The sequence below is a fragment of the Leptidea sinapis genome, chromosome 30 (assembly GCF_905404315.1).
Source record: "Leptidea sinapis chromosome 30, ilLepSina1.1, whole genome shotgun sequence".
Lineage (NCBI taxonomy): Eukaryota > Metazoa > Arthropoda > Insecta > Lepidoptera > Pieridae > Leptidea > Leptidea sinapis.
The window spans coordinates 3,107,798-3,121,888 of NC_066294.1; the positions used below are offsets into that span (position 1 = coordinate 3,107,798).

At 35.6% G+C, this 14,091-nt stretch overlaps 1 protein-coding gene across 1 annotated transcript; it reads right to left on the reverse strand.

The window, feature by feature from the left end:
• Window positions 1-5,774: 5,774 nt before the first annotated feature.
• Window positions 5,775-13,417, reverse strand: LOC126973905 (mitochondrial 2-oxoglutarate/malate carrier protein-like). The gene is made up of 6 exons (XM_050821273.1): window positions 13,255-13,417; window positions 12,435-12,659; window positions 10,520-10,693; window positions 9,803-9,905; window positions 8,378-8,496; window positions 5,775-7,470 (listed from the first exon to the last, which is right to left on the reverse strand). Exons 1-6 carry the CDS (start codon window positions 13,323-13,325, stop codon window positions 7,287-7,289), a joined length of 876 nt encoding a protein of 291 aa, XP_050677230.1. The 5' UTR covers window positions 13,326-13,417; the 3' UTR covers window positions 5,775-7,286.
• Window positions 13,418-14,091: the final 674 nt, after the last annotated feature.

Below are 14,091 nucleotides of genomic sequence, written 5' to 3' on the forward strand. Positions count from 1 at the left end.
GTGTCATATTTCGCGGAGAATACTTCGAAAAGCAATAAATACATTTTTAAATAGTAATGTTATGTCACTTCCTTGATTCCCGAAATATTCAGTGCCGCCCTCGCATTTAATACAATATACATACATAAACCTACATAAATACATATAAACATCCATAACTGACGATTTGTATAGCCGAGTGGTTAGCGATCCTACCTACTAAGCTAGAGGTCCCGGTTTCGAATCCCGGTAGGTGCAAGCATTTATATGATGAATATGGATGTTTGTTTCCGAGTCATGTATGTTTAAATGTATTTATGTATGTTTAAGTAAGTATATTGTATGAAATATATTATTGTCTTGTAGGCCATAACACAGGCTATATATGCTTAACTTGAGGCAAGATAAATTGTGTGAAAAGTGTGTCAATATTATTATTATGACTAATAAACAAACATCCATATTCATCATATAATTGTTTGCACCTATCGGCATTCGAACCCGGGACCTCTAGATTAGTAGGTAGGGTCGCTTACCACTCGGCTATATCGATTGTCAAAGAGTTAAACATATAACTAAACAGGCAAACATAATGCCGACTTGATTGCATAGGCATTACCCACAAGTTTGTAATTAAAACCACTTTTCTAAGTAACTGGTTTGACTGCCACATAAATGGATATCAACTAAGCTTGCTACACTTTCACATAAAGCTTCTAGGCTTCCTAAGTCACAAAGATAAATTTAAACAACTCTTTCCTTAAGTTTTAGGGCCGGTTTGTGAATAATTAAAAATCGCAATAAATTGCCTTTTTAATTTCTCGTTATGAAAAGTCCTTGTTTCTGTCTTCAGTAGTCAAAACATGTAACCACTACTTAGAGAGTGGATTAGCCGGTGGTTACCATAATCGCGCCGAGTTAATGTTACAGATGACTCGTTATTTTTTTTGGATAAAAATGTGTTTGATCAATGAAGATAATACCTACCTATAATATAATATAGTAAATTTTAAATTAATTTATAGTTACCAGTGGGAGGCTCCTTTGCACAGGTTGCCGGCTAGATTAGCACAACGGTGCCTATTTCTGCCGTGAGCAGTAATGTGTAAGCATTACTGTTCCGATCTGAAGGGCGCCGTAGCTAATGAAATTACTGGGCACATGAGACTTAACATCTTACGTATCAAGATGACGAGCGCAATTGGGCCCTGCATTGTAATGGGCAGGGCGTATCAATTACCATCAGTTGAACATCCTGCTCGTATCGTCCCTTATTTTCATAAAAAAAAGTTAAAGTAGATCAAAGAATATAAAAGGACTTAACAATTGGTTACAAGATATTCATTTAACAAATAGATAGGGTGAATTTGTCTTCGGATCAAAAAGCGACCTATCTATCTAATCAATGAAAAAATGTTTTATATAAAAAATATAATATTTAAGAAATATATTACGATTGGGTTGTGAAAAAATACTTTATTGTTGGGATATTTATTGTAATTTATTAAAAAACATACAAAATTTTGTACATGCAGATTATTTGTTTCACAGAAATTATGCAACAATATACTGCTATCCCCATAATGGAATTTTCATTTTTTTGATATAAGGTTTGATAACAGGTCGAACTATTGACTATGGTACCTGTTGATATAAATGCCAAGTGACAACCCAGTTGTTATAACAAGATAAAATCAATCTACCGTGTGCTAATCCTATAGGTTTGATACTGTCGAATTGGTAGTCGTATGTATGTATATAATTTGTCGTAAACAATTTAGTGTAATGCTTAAAAAGTTTTATTTTTAACTCGGTAAACAGATAACTGAGAATATCGCTTCGTATTCGGATTCTATAATATTTAGCAAACGCATGTATGTTTACTTTGACTTCCGAAAAGCATTTGACATGGTCAATAGTGACATATTGTTAGAGAAACTTAGCGCCATTGGTTTTGCTCCAAGACTTCTCCGACTTATCGCAGACTACTTGCGTGACCGTGATTAATATGTCCAGCTCGGTTTATTTGAATCCAACCTTTACTACACGCGATCTGGGGTTAATCAGGGATCGATACTGGGGCCTCTTCTGTTTCTCTTAATTACTAACGATCTTCCAGAGGTGCTCGAAAATTTTAGGTTTCTGCTTTATGCTGATGACCTAAAACTCTTCAAAGAGATAAAAATCTGATTCAGATTGCACGGTAATCCAAAATAATGTGCAAGCTGTGTTCCAATGGACTTTGAGGAACCGTATAGCATTTAATATGTCCAAATGCTATGCCATGACTTACGGTCGAAAGTGGTGCCAAATAGAGTTTGATTATAAAATAGGTCCTGATTCAATATCTCGATCAAAAACTATCAAAGACCTTGTGGAAGTGGTACTATGATCATCATATTACCACTCTGGCAAAGGAATCCTATAGAATTTGAGGCGTTGTTTTGAGGAATTCTGGGGATTTAACATCTGAACAAGTCATACGGCTTTTATTTGGTGTTTTAGTGCGTAGCAAGCTAGAAACAGATATGTGTGTGTAGAATCTGCATAAAAGTATTTAATATGTTCTCCTTCTCGATAAGGTACAAAAAGCTTATTGTGTGGTAATTATAATATTACATTTATAATTATGCTAAGTTACAAAGGTCTTATTACTAAATCCTTTTCCTTTTATTTTAAATACCGCATGCGAAAATATGTGGGTTGAAGAATACTTTTTCGAGGTGCCTTCAAATGATGGTGCATTTATCAAATGTTTAGTTTTAAAACAGACATAAACAGGATGTATTTTTATTGACAGGAGGGAATGACGGTTGCACTAGCGAAGAAGAGCCTCTTCCTGTTTCTGATGAACCTGGCGTGGAAATGTCGCTTCAGTATGCCTGTCCTGCTGAGTAGCACGGTAGCGTTGCTGGGACACGCGTGGATGTTCCAGATCAGGGTTCAGACCGTGCATCGGCTGCACGATAATGATGTAAGTTGCCAGGATACAAATATTCCTGTTGGTTATTGTGCTTGTTGGCTATATTCACAATCCTATATTTTAAACTTTGTGTCTTTTTCTTTTTTATATCAGAGGGGACAAATGAGCACGTGATTCACCTGATGGAAAAAAATTGCCGCCTTTGGATATCAGCAATACCATATATCAAAAGATACGTTACTGGACTTTGAGATGGGAGTACGCTCCAGACTTGAAAGACCCTGAGTCGGTGAAAATACTCATATTTCGCCGTATCGATATCGACGCAAAGTATGCCGAAATAGGATGTGGCAAGTAGGGGAGGGGAGTAAGCCCGAGTCGAGGGGATACAAAAAGAGAGAGTTTTTCGGAGTGAACCCACAAACATCTTCTTACGGTTAAACGTAGTTAAGACAGCGAAATCCTGAGACTTTCTAGCAGTCCCAATTTCAGACACAAGCTTGTTTCGGTTCTTTTCGACGCCATCTCATGAAATGTTAGCACGGCTAGTGTAAGGTGCATGCACCCCGTGCTGTTGTCTGCATAGCACTAAATGCCGCTGAAATGCGGCATATCCTTGATATCCCGAAGAAACAATGTAGGGGATAGTAAGCAGCCTTGCGGGACACCAGGGTATATGAGTTTTAATTAAGAGCTTGCGATTTCTCGCCTCGATTACAACCTTGGCAGAACTTCATGGGAACCACTGAGGAAGTCAACTTCGCATTATGCTTCTTGTACATAATTAGTGTATGTATACGCTTTGGGCCTTACGCTATCGAAGGCCTTAACTAAGTCCAGACTAACCGCTAACGCCTTTCCCTTCGATTCAACGCTTTTTATAGGTGTGATATACAAGATCACCAGCTGAGCGATCCTGGCTGAAATATCTTATTGGAAATCGCTAATCAACTTATACTTTATGTACTCATGTGAATGTAATTCTATTTTCAGTTGGCATACTTCGATGAAGACGATGACTTGGATGATGAGTTGTGGGAAACAGATTCCACCGATTCGGACTCCTGGGAGACCATAGTAGAGGAGGAGGCGTATGGATGACAGTGGTTCTCCATTCTGCATCACCAAGACCATACTCATGTTATGCTCAATAGAAATGTATTTTAGTAACAAACCATTTTTGTTAGTTAACCATTAGGTATTTGGTGTTTTGGAAAAAATTGGGTCAATTGAGGGTATATTGAAAAAATAATGTTTCCTCTATATTGATAGCCAATATTTGTAAATATGAATAATGTGAGAACCTATGCTATAATAAATAGATTATCTTTTTGCTCTGACATTCCGTAATATAAACAATGACATCCGACTAACTGAATGATCGGGAGATTATAATCGAATTCCTGCTTTTGGCATCAATAATCGATCTATACAACCTTTTGGTAATCTCTTTATTCAAATCACACGTGGAATTACGTATTGGTGTAACTATGAATGGAAACCTTTATGGATTTGGTAGTTAAAATATTAAAATTCTGATTCAGAACCTATTGACGGATTCAATACTATCTGGATTCTTAATAATCTTAACGAGAAATTATAGCCACTAGCAAGTGCCAAGTGCTTTACTACATAATAACCTCGAAATTTTGAGTAAACTTTAAAAATCTTGTCCTTAGATAATTTATGCATCTAGATAGAGTCTGCCTCGTGCTGTTAGACATCGCATTTCAACAGGCCAGGTTTATCACTTTAGTGTGCGTGCTGATGAAAAATGTGGTTCACAGTTCGCCGCTATTTTTATTCGACGTGTTCACAGCTGCCACATTCAATCTATACGCATCAATCTAAGGTATTATAATTATTTTTTAATTCCTCCATCATGGGCTTGCTATTATAGATTTTTAAATATACTAAAAAGTATTATGAGTAGTGGATAACTTACCTTTATTTTTTCTCATTATGATTCTCAATACTAGTGATACGGGCAAAGGGTTTTAAGTTTTAACCCTGTCAAAACTATCATCAGAGCTCCAAAAAAGTTCCAAATTGTATGACATATGAATATGGAGGGTAGACGCAAGGAGAATCATCAGTGTGTATGAAAAAGTGTCCGTCAAAATGCGTTAAATTAGGGTGGCGCTGCAGTAGCATCAGGGTAAATCATAAAAGAAGTGCCAAATATAAAATAATACTAATCACTCTAGATGCCCGTTTCCCTGTAATAATTCTGTAAGCTTATATTTACTATATTATTTTGTACTTCAATTCATCTACAATTGCTATATTCTCCATACTTCACACCAGTGCCTACACCAGCGCCAACGTGGAAGCTTTTTGAACTGTTATGTACCTACAGCAAAAGCCGGACACTTTCAACTTTTCTCCCTTATGAGATGATACTCCTTGCCTCTATATGAGTACAATATTTGATGTCAATTTAGAAACAAATATTGTTTTTCCATTTCATTCTAATTATCCGCTCTTAATATATATATATTATAATCTCTGGAGACGGGGGTTTTGGCCAATATACATAAAACCCGTTTTCTTTGACTGGAATGGTATTATAATGGTGAAAGATAATTTGGTAAGCTCTTTTTTATCACAATAAAAACTCCTTAAATACTTTATGGACATCGCTTTAAATAATATCACAAGTATAAAAAGAGTCCGTAACGACTTAGTTCGCATTGAAACCTTCTCGAGGCTGTGATTTACGAAGTACTGACTGACGACAAATCAGTGAAAAAAATAATAATTAAGCCACACTGTATGTATAATTTCTGGTAATATGTAGTAAGTGCAAATATATATTCCAATATTAAAATGTTCATTAGAATTGAAAATTTCGGTACACGGTATGACTTAAACTTTGGGCTGTGTCTAAAATAAACGATATCAATTAAGCGTTTGTTTTTTATTACTATAATACAATAAAATCATAAAAATTCAACTCAAAATAACCAACGCAACATTTCAATAGTGTAATGTTAAAAACATGTGTTAATCTCTTCCTTCTAAATTGTAAATATTTGCCATCACGACTATATGATCATATGTGAGGTATAATAGTGTTTTACCCATTGACGTACAATAAACAATTATTGTCTGAAGCAAAACTCTGCGTGACCGTCTATAAAGTAGAGTTTCGACCGCGCTTTGAATACAACGCCACGTTATGACAAAGTGTTCAGTGAAAAAATAACAGCATATCCAAGCTTAAAAAGGATGGAGTGTCGTATTTCGTGTAAACAGGTGCCCTTTTAAATTAACAAAATTATGTAAATAACTTGAGGTTTTGAATCATTTTGCTACATAATTACATTTTAATTGCTGAAAACAAAATACATAGGCCGACGAAATGTGCGAAGGAGACCTCGGCCACCATGAGCGTATACGATATACTTTAAACATTATTGCCACGAAATAAGGTGTTAATTTGAATGTTTAAATGTTATCTGTAAAATTTAAGCTCGGCATTTTTGACGACCTTTTAAATAGGCAATTGGGAGTTTAGTTCTTTATAGTAGGTACGTCAATGAGTTTTCCCCAGGTTTTAGGATAAGTATTTTAAATCTTTCAATAAACAGACATAAGTATTTTCACAAATACAATTTGAAAACAAGATTTATGAATGATGCCGGACTCGAACCCGCGTCCTCTCGCGTTCCGTGCGAGCGTTCTTCCAACTGAGCCAACTGTTCGTGTGACGTAAAGTTCAAAAATCTTGTATGCTCTGTTCAAATCTCAGGTTGTGGCTTTATCTACAGGATCTACTTTACAGTTGATAACCTGCTCAACCCCTATTTGCATATTAGGAAATTGACTTGAGTTGTCGCTCTTTCAAATTTTGTTTTCAAATTTTATTTGTGTAATTAACCCAGAAGTGTGGGTTATCACTTGAAAATATACCAGATTGTTTACATAAGTATTTCTGTAAACGAACCATTTGTGTAAACAACGCACCACACCGTTGGTCGATAAATCACAGCTGATGTCTTTCAGCACCCAAAGTGTTAATATGAGTGAATAAGGATAAATTCGTTCGCAAATTTTGTTATCTACATCTTTTTTATACAGGAAGAGATTCTGAAAACCCATGCAGATTAAACTTCAACACTAAGTACACCACGAATCACAATATAGGAATATCGTACGTAAAATCTAAAGAGAATCGACTTCGTACCTCGTTAGGATTCGTAAGTATAATCTCCGCGCGATAGGATGGGAACAGGTCGTCATTTTAGTGACGTCAGGTACAAAAATGACCAATCAGAAGTACTGTTTTGCATGCCCACGACTGCCCGCTATCGCCACGCCATCTCTGGGGATTATACCATCGAATGTTTGGGAGGTAGAAGTCAAGAATATATCACTCCCATTACATCATATACTTGAAGAATAATGTTTGCAGTTGCTCTAAGAATATAAATGTGAAGACCGTATGCGGCCCGATCTTCGCGTAGGTCGGAATGAATCCGCTCCACAACGCAAGAACACCTTCATTCTTTATAATGCTTGTCAGCACGGCCATCTGGCTTGCACTTTTAGAGGCATTTTGTATCCTGAAACATTTTTATCATTAAATTTAGACGATTTTAACACTTATATATAATTTATTTATAATAGTGACACTGAAAGAAAGCGATTTAAAAAGAGATTTTCCGAAATTATGACGACTCGATTAAAATGCGAACGTTCGAACGCGATAAATCATAGAGTACTGGTTTATAAGATCTATGTGTCGTTGAATATGTAATATTAATAGAGGTTGGAGGTTAGATAGTCTTAAGACTAGAGATCTATAGAGCGTACTTAGACTTTAGTAACGTCAAACTGAGCTGAGTGTAAGCCACTGACCTCTACTATATACCACTGGACTGGCGGCTGTCAAAGTGCTTTTGTGCCTGTTTTATATGTTGGCCATGTAGCGAGAGTCTGCGGTACTAAAACTAGTGATGACAACCTCAGCAAACCTCGATAGATGGTGGGTAACTATTTACAAAAAAAAATGTGTACTTTATTACGTTGATTCTTGAAGTATAAATAACACGGAAAACGAAAGAAATTAATTAAAACTGCAAAAAGCCATTTGTATTAAACGTCAAAATGGGTTCTCTGGACGCTCGCGAGCATTATCTTTCATTTAGTTTTAATAGTCATTTGACAGCTGAAACTTTGCTGACATTTAGCTAAGACAGCCCAATACAAAATTCAAGATCGCGTTTTATCATACTCAGCAGTTTTACGTACGTGTAGGTACATAAATCGATTTATATAAATATTATATAAATCGATATCTGCCGGCAACTTAACGGTAAGAAAATATTTTCCAAGAGCTTAGTACCTCTTCAAAATTCAACATCATGTTTCTCTGTGTTGCAATGCCCACGTTGGGTGGCAGTATGTAATTAGTTGCTTACTTACATTAAAGTAGTTATTAGTTTAGGTATTATAATAATAAGAACAAACCTCGTTTTAACAATATCTGGTGGTAGTGATGCCGCCGATGTCACGAAACCCGATATCATTGAAGATACGAAATGCAACGGTAGTCCATCGCCCATCGAAGGTAACAGCATTTCACGCGCCTGTAATTAGATCGTAGGCACATATTTATTTGTATAGATAATTGTATTAGATCACTCCCCCTCCTCGCGTCGTATTCCTCATTGCTGATCGTGATTTCTCTGAGGATTCAACATTTTGACAAGTTTGCCATCTGTGTCCGTCTTTGGCTACGTGCAGTACAGCAGTCATGAAGTCCGGCATCCAGAGATGTGCGGTTTTGGTCGGACCATCTTAAAGGGCTGCGACCTCTAGGGCGTCGTCTGACTATCTTCCCAGTAACCATCACTTGTTCGAGATTGTGGCCCTCTTTTCTGGCGATATGTCCAAAGAACTCTAATCAGATCACTAAAGGAAAGATTCCTTCGCAAATCTAAAATAAATTTCATTTTTCATTACTACTCCAAAAAAGGTGATCCAAGAAACACCGTATTGCTTTCATAGCAAAAGAAAAACATTTAGTAACCTCTGAAAATAACTTTGTGTCCCAACCTGTCAAACCGTGTCTTATTCATGAAAAAATCATGCAGCTAACCTACGAACAATAAGTTACAAAATATATCTACTGTAATAAAACTTAACATCGTTGTTCTGTTCATAATAAAAAAAAATCTAATAATGGACCATGCCAGATTCTACCCCACCAATTTACATTAAATGTAATTAAATGTAAATAAAATATATTCAAAAATTTTGTTATGAATATAATATGGCCATTTAAAATTTAATAAATAATACAAAACTTGCGGGTAAAAAATATAAAAACAAGTAATTCAACCCTTCTCGTCGACTTCCTATTTCTCAGGCGGCCATTTGCATTACTTTCTACCCATAAACGATCAATAAAACGACTTAAATAAATTACTTAGTAGTAAAAAAATCCTGTTGGATATGTAATTAAATAATGCTTAAATTATACATTATGATTGATGTTGTTAATTACAGTAAATCACAAATAATTATTTAAAAAATATTTATTAAGTTTGTATATTGTGAAAGGAAACGTCATAAATGTCAATGCCATTTTCTTCATCTTTGTTCCGCTGTGATTTGTATTTTGTGTGGCCTTGCATTTAGCTGAATATCGAAGTGATCGGACAGCTAATTCTAGATTATGATTATTTTATAGGAATCACAATGACAGTACAATATTGTATATTTTATTAAGACCGCAAAAAATTAATGCTGGGTAAGTTTCCTGCGCCGCTTCTTCCTCAGAGCGCCATTTGTTTCCGAAGCGGAAATCAATTTTGAGAAAATAAATGCCTTTTATGTCTTTTCATAGGTGGAAAGCTCTGATATATATTATACTTAAATAGTGAAGGAAACCTGCGCATAAGTAGCCAGCTGAGCTCCGTTCACGATCATGGCTCTGGTCACAGTAGCCACAGCTCCTCGCCATAATGTCGTCACACCTTCTTCTCGAGTTATCCTGTAAAATGTAATAGATAATATGATACAAATGGAGAATACTGTGTATTTTCTTCTTACTGAGGTGCACATACACATTATGCATGAAAGATACTAAGCAGGGTGTACGCGTTCTAGTTGAGAACCATGTTAGTCAAGGAAAAGGACAAATGTGGAGGACATTTGGACGGAGATCACTCCAAAGTTCACGATAACAATTGGCGTTGCGCGTTCCGTAAATGAAAGCGGACCCTTAATACCTTTAACTGATTTAACAATAATAATTATTATTTATTTGCATAATATTTCTATGAAAGTTCACAAAAATTACTATACGAATAAACACATAAGCTTAAGCGAAAAAGGCACGTCATTACATAATAATAAAAAAATTACAAGTACCTACCTACATATTTTGTTATTACCTTTACCAAGTCTTCGATGGATGCCCGCCTAAATTTCAACTTCCAAAAAGCAACTCCAGAATTTTTGCTGGTATCTTCTGCCCAGTTAAAAAAGGAAAATAACTTCAGGGCAACTTACGGTGATTGTTTCCTGTCTTTTCATCTTGGAATCACCCTGTTCTATCTTCCTGCAGATGTTATATATAAAGAAACAAAACGTATGAAATATTACCTTGCTAGAGCATCAAACACATGTTTATAGTTTCTTCGCTGCTCCGGCGGAAGACGCCCGTCTGCCGTCATGCGGATCAGCGCCACTTCAGCCGGTGTTCCGATGAAGGCGCCTATTCCACCAGATACCATACCAATTCCAATTTTCGCTGCAAAACTCGGTGTACCATAAAGTCTGCGAGATGCAATTAAAGTTCATAAGTTACAGTCTCAAGTCAAGTAAATTTATTATTCGCTATGTAAAAAAGAAAATCAAGAAAATTTGGGTATGTTGCGGCTGTACAGTTCCCGACCGTGTCCTCGTTGTTTATTTTTTTCAAAATATGCCTGCGTTCATAACTTTGAAATGCAAAATAGTGTTTTTACACAAATATACTGACAAAAATTCTAAAAATAATTGTTTTGCGTTCTATTGCGTTCATAAAGTCTTCCCTATAACAGCTTTTCTTTTAATATACATATAAAATTTGAAAACAATTTTTTTATAAACGATGCGGGACTCGAACCCACGACCTCTCGCGTTCTGAGCTAACCGTTCGAGTGACGTATTGTCATAAAATCTTGTATGGTTTGTTTAACTCTCAGGTTGTGACTTCATCTACAGGATCTACTTTACAATTGATAACTTCAATATTTGCATATTAGGAAATTGATTTGAGATGTCACTCTCACAAATATAAACAATTTGTTATGTTATAAAAGTGATAACCCTCACTTCTAGGATTAATACACAAATAAAAAATTATTTTAATATATCTTCCATGTACAGACAGGTACCAGTTATGATTTTATTATATTATGTATTTACTACATTATTTTTTGCAAACCGTTGCTTTTGATAGCATGGGGATTCTAGAAAAAAACAAAGATTCACGTTTTAACTAACAAGAATGTTTTAAGGGGATATTAGCCGAATAGTTATAATCCCGTATTATAGCATACGTCTCAATAGTAATTGGTAATCAAGTGTGTTTTGTCATTGACATGATAATATTGCATTATGCATGAATTTGCTAGAAACTGTCATAACCATAATCTTAACACCAGGAACAGAAATAAGCGTATAATGCCTACTACTCGACTTAGTCGAGTTAGCAAGTCTTTTGTGGGGCGATGTATATGCTTTTACAACAGGATCCCAGAAAATGTTCAAAGCAAAAGTATTACGTTATTCAAAAGAATTTTTAAAAAACGTTAAAGGTTACTATAACATAAATGACTTTCTTGATGATACCACAGATTGGGAATGGAGCGACCGCCCTCAGGCTATTAAATAATAAGTTAAATTATACAATGTTACTTTGTAAATGTTACTTTAATTGTAAAACATATTTTTGATAAAAAGAAAGCCCGCTGAGTTTGTTGCGCCCATTCTTCCCAGGCCTGAGGCATTCATTTTGGAATGGGTGGTAGATTTTTGACTTTCAATAAGTGATTTCACATCCTATTTTCAATAAAAATATTTGAATTTGAATTTAAAAAGGACTAAATAAACTGGTCAGGCGTTATGTATTGAGATTTGAGACACTTTCTGAAATACAAACCTTTTTTTTATGAAAATAAGGGACGATATGAGCAGGACGTTCAGCTGATGGTAATTGATTCGTCCTGCCAATAACAATGCAGTGCCGCTCAAGATTATTGAAAAACCCAAAAATTCTGAGCAGCACTATAACTGAGCTCGTCACCTTGAGACATAAGATGTACAAGTCTCATTTGCCCTGTAATTTCACTAGCTACAGCGCCCTTCCGACCGAATCAATCGCCGCGTATCAATTACCATCAGCTGAACGTCCTGCTGGTTTCGTCCCTTATTTTTTATAAGAAAAAGTATCAACCGTAAACATTCAATATTACCTTTATACAAAAGTAACAATAAAGGATAGAAGTACTGAGGTCGCCTGCATGCCAAATACCCTTTATAGTAATCCATCGTAGCGTTAAAGCATCCAAGTCGACCAGTGGTGTACGTGGCCTGGCGGAACAACGCGGCAGACAGCCCGGTGTAGAATCCAAGAAAACCTTCCTTGGCCAGAATTCCTTTCGCCACATCCACGACAGTTGCTTTTGATTTCGTGCCGAGAAGTTGCATTCTAGTCTTTGTCAAATCGGCTGGCTGTACAACGCAGTTTGCCAACATTCTGAGAAGAAATGGGTGAATAATATGCTTTCTGGATCCTTATGCCCTATTTTCACTGTGTAAATCTTCGGCGATCAGTTGGTTCCATGTCGGCTGATTATAATATCGTGCAGTCAAGACATGTTTTTGTTTGGGGCACAATATTTCAACTCTTAAATTCCTATCCACTATTATTTTTGGCATAGGGTCGAAACACATATTGGCGGTTGTGTGCGAGAAATAATTGAATCTAATTTGAAAATTTATGACATAATCATTTTAAAAAGACCTATAGAATGAAATTGTTATAACTATATAGTACTGTAGGGAAGATTTATATAATTTACATTATTATCTAGTTAATATTTTAAGAATTAACATCATCATCATCAGCCGGAAGACCGCCAATGCTGGACAAAGGCCACCCCCAAAGATGATGACCGATCAGTCCTGCCCTCATGTAATGTATTCCGGCTTGAAATCGTAATATTGCTCCTATATTTTTATAGGCTTCAATTCTGCATTTTATTATTGTCATCAATCAGGTTTTATTAACTGCGACTTCTAACGGCTAACTGTCCATTTTAAATAATTTTAGTAGGGGGTAGTAAACTTACCCACTCAGACCGCCTATGGCAAAGTTTGCCCAGCCTGGCAATACCTTTGGTTTCTCAGATTCTTTTGACATTTCGAACTTTTCTTATACATATATAAATGTATAGTTGTTAAAATATTGTGTTGTAAACACTATTTAAGTTTTCATTTGCATTATTTGTTGATTACCAATATGACATTAGCTATCTATCATAACGTTAAAACGTTTTATTTTTCCACTTAGACATGTACATGACATTGTCACATTTCATATTTTAATTATTTAATTTCATAGTATTTATATCCTCTTTGTATAAAAGTGTAAGTGAAGATTCGGGCTCATCAAACTTAGCCCCCCAAAAAAAAATTTTTTTCTATTTTTGAATTTTCAATATCGCATATCGTTAGTTCGTAGTTTGTTCTTAATTGTTCGCTATAAATAATTTTTTGTTCTTTTGTTGTTTATTTAAAAACAATTAATTAAAAATGGGGGGAAACGCCTACTATTTGGTTCTGGCTCTTAGTTGTTTTAACTGTTCTAACATAACCTAACCTAACCAATTTTAATGAATTGCAAATTTAAAAAAAAAATCGAGAACAAACAAATGTTTATAGAGAACAATCAAGAACAAATGGCGAACTAACTATGTAATTAAAAAAAAAAACTGGGGGGCTAACTTTCTTGAGCTGAAGATTCGAGCACTGTACCCTGTATACATACCTACCTACCACTGGACGGGCTGTTCCGTTTGACAGCATTTTTTTTGTGCCTATTGAAGCGCCACTCGCGAGCGTCCAAAGAACTAATTTTGACGTATAATACAAATGGCTACAATGGAACGTACAATATTCGGAAGTAT

Coding starts and splice junctions, on each gene's coding strand:
- LOC126973905 (XM_050821273.1), bottom strand. CDS start 13,325: ATGTCAAAAGAATCTGAGAAACCAAAGGTATTGCCAGGCTGGGCAAAC. Junction 12,660..13,254: donor GCCATAGGCGGTCTGAGTGG/GTAAGTTTACTA, acceptor ATTTCTTCTCAG/AATGTTGGCAAACTGCGTTG. Junction 10,694..12,434: donor ACGATGGATTACTATAAAGG/GTATTTGGCATG, acceptor TGCATCTCGCAG/ACTTTATGGTACACCGAGTT.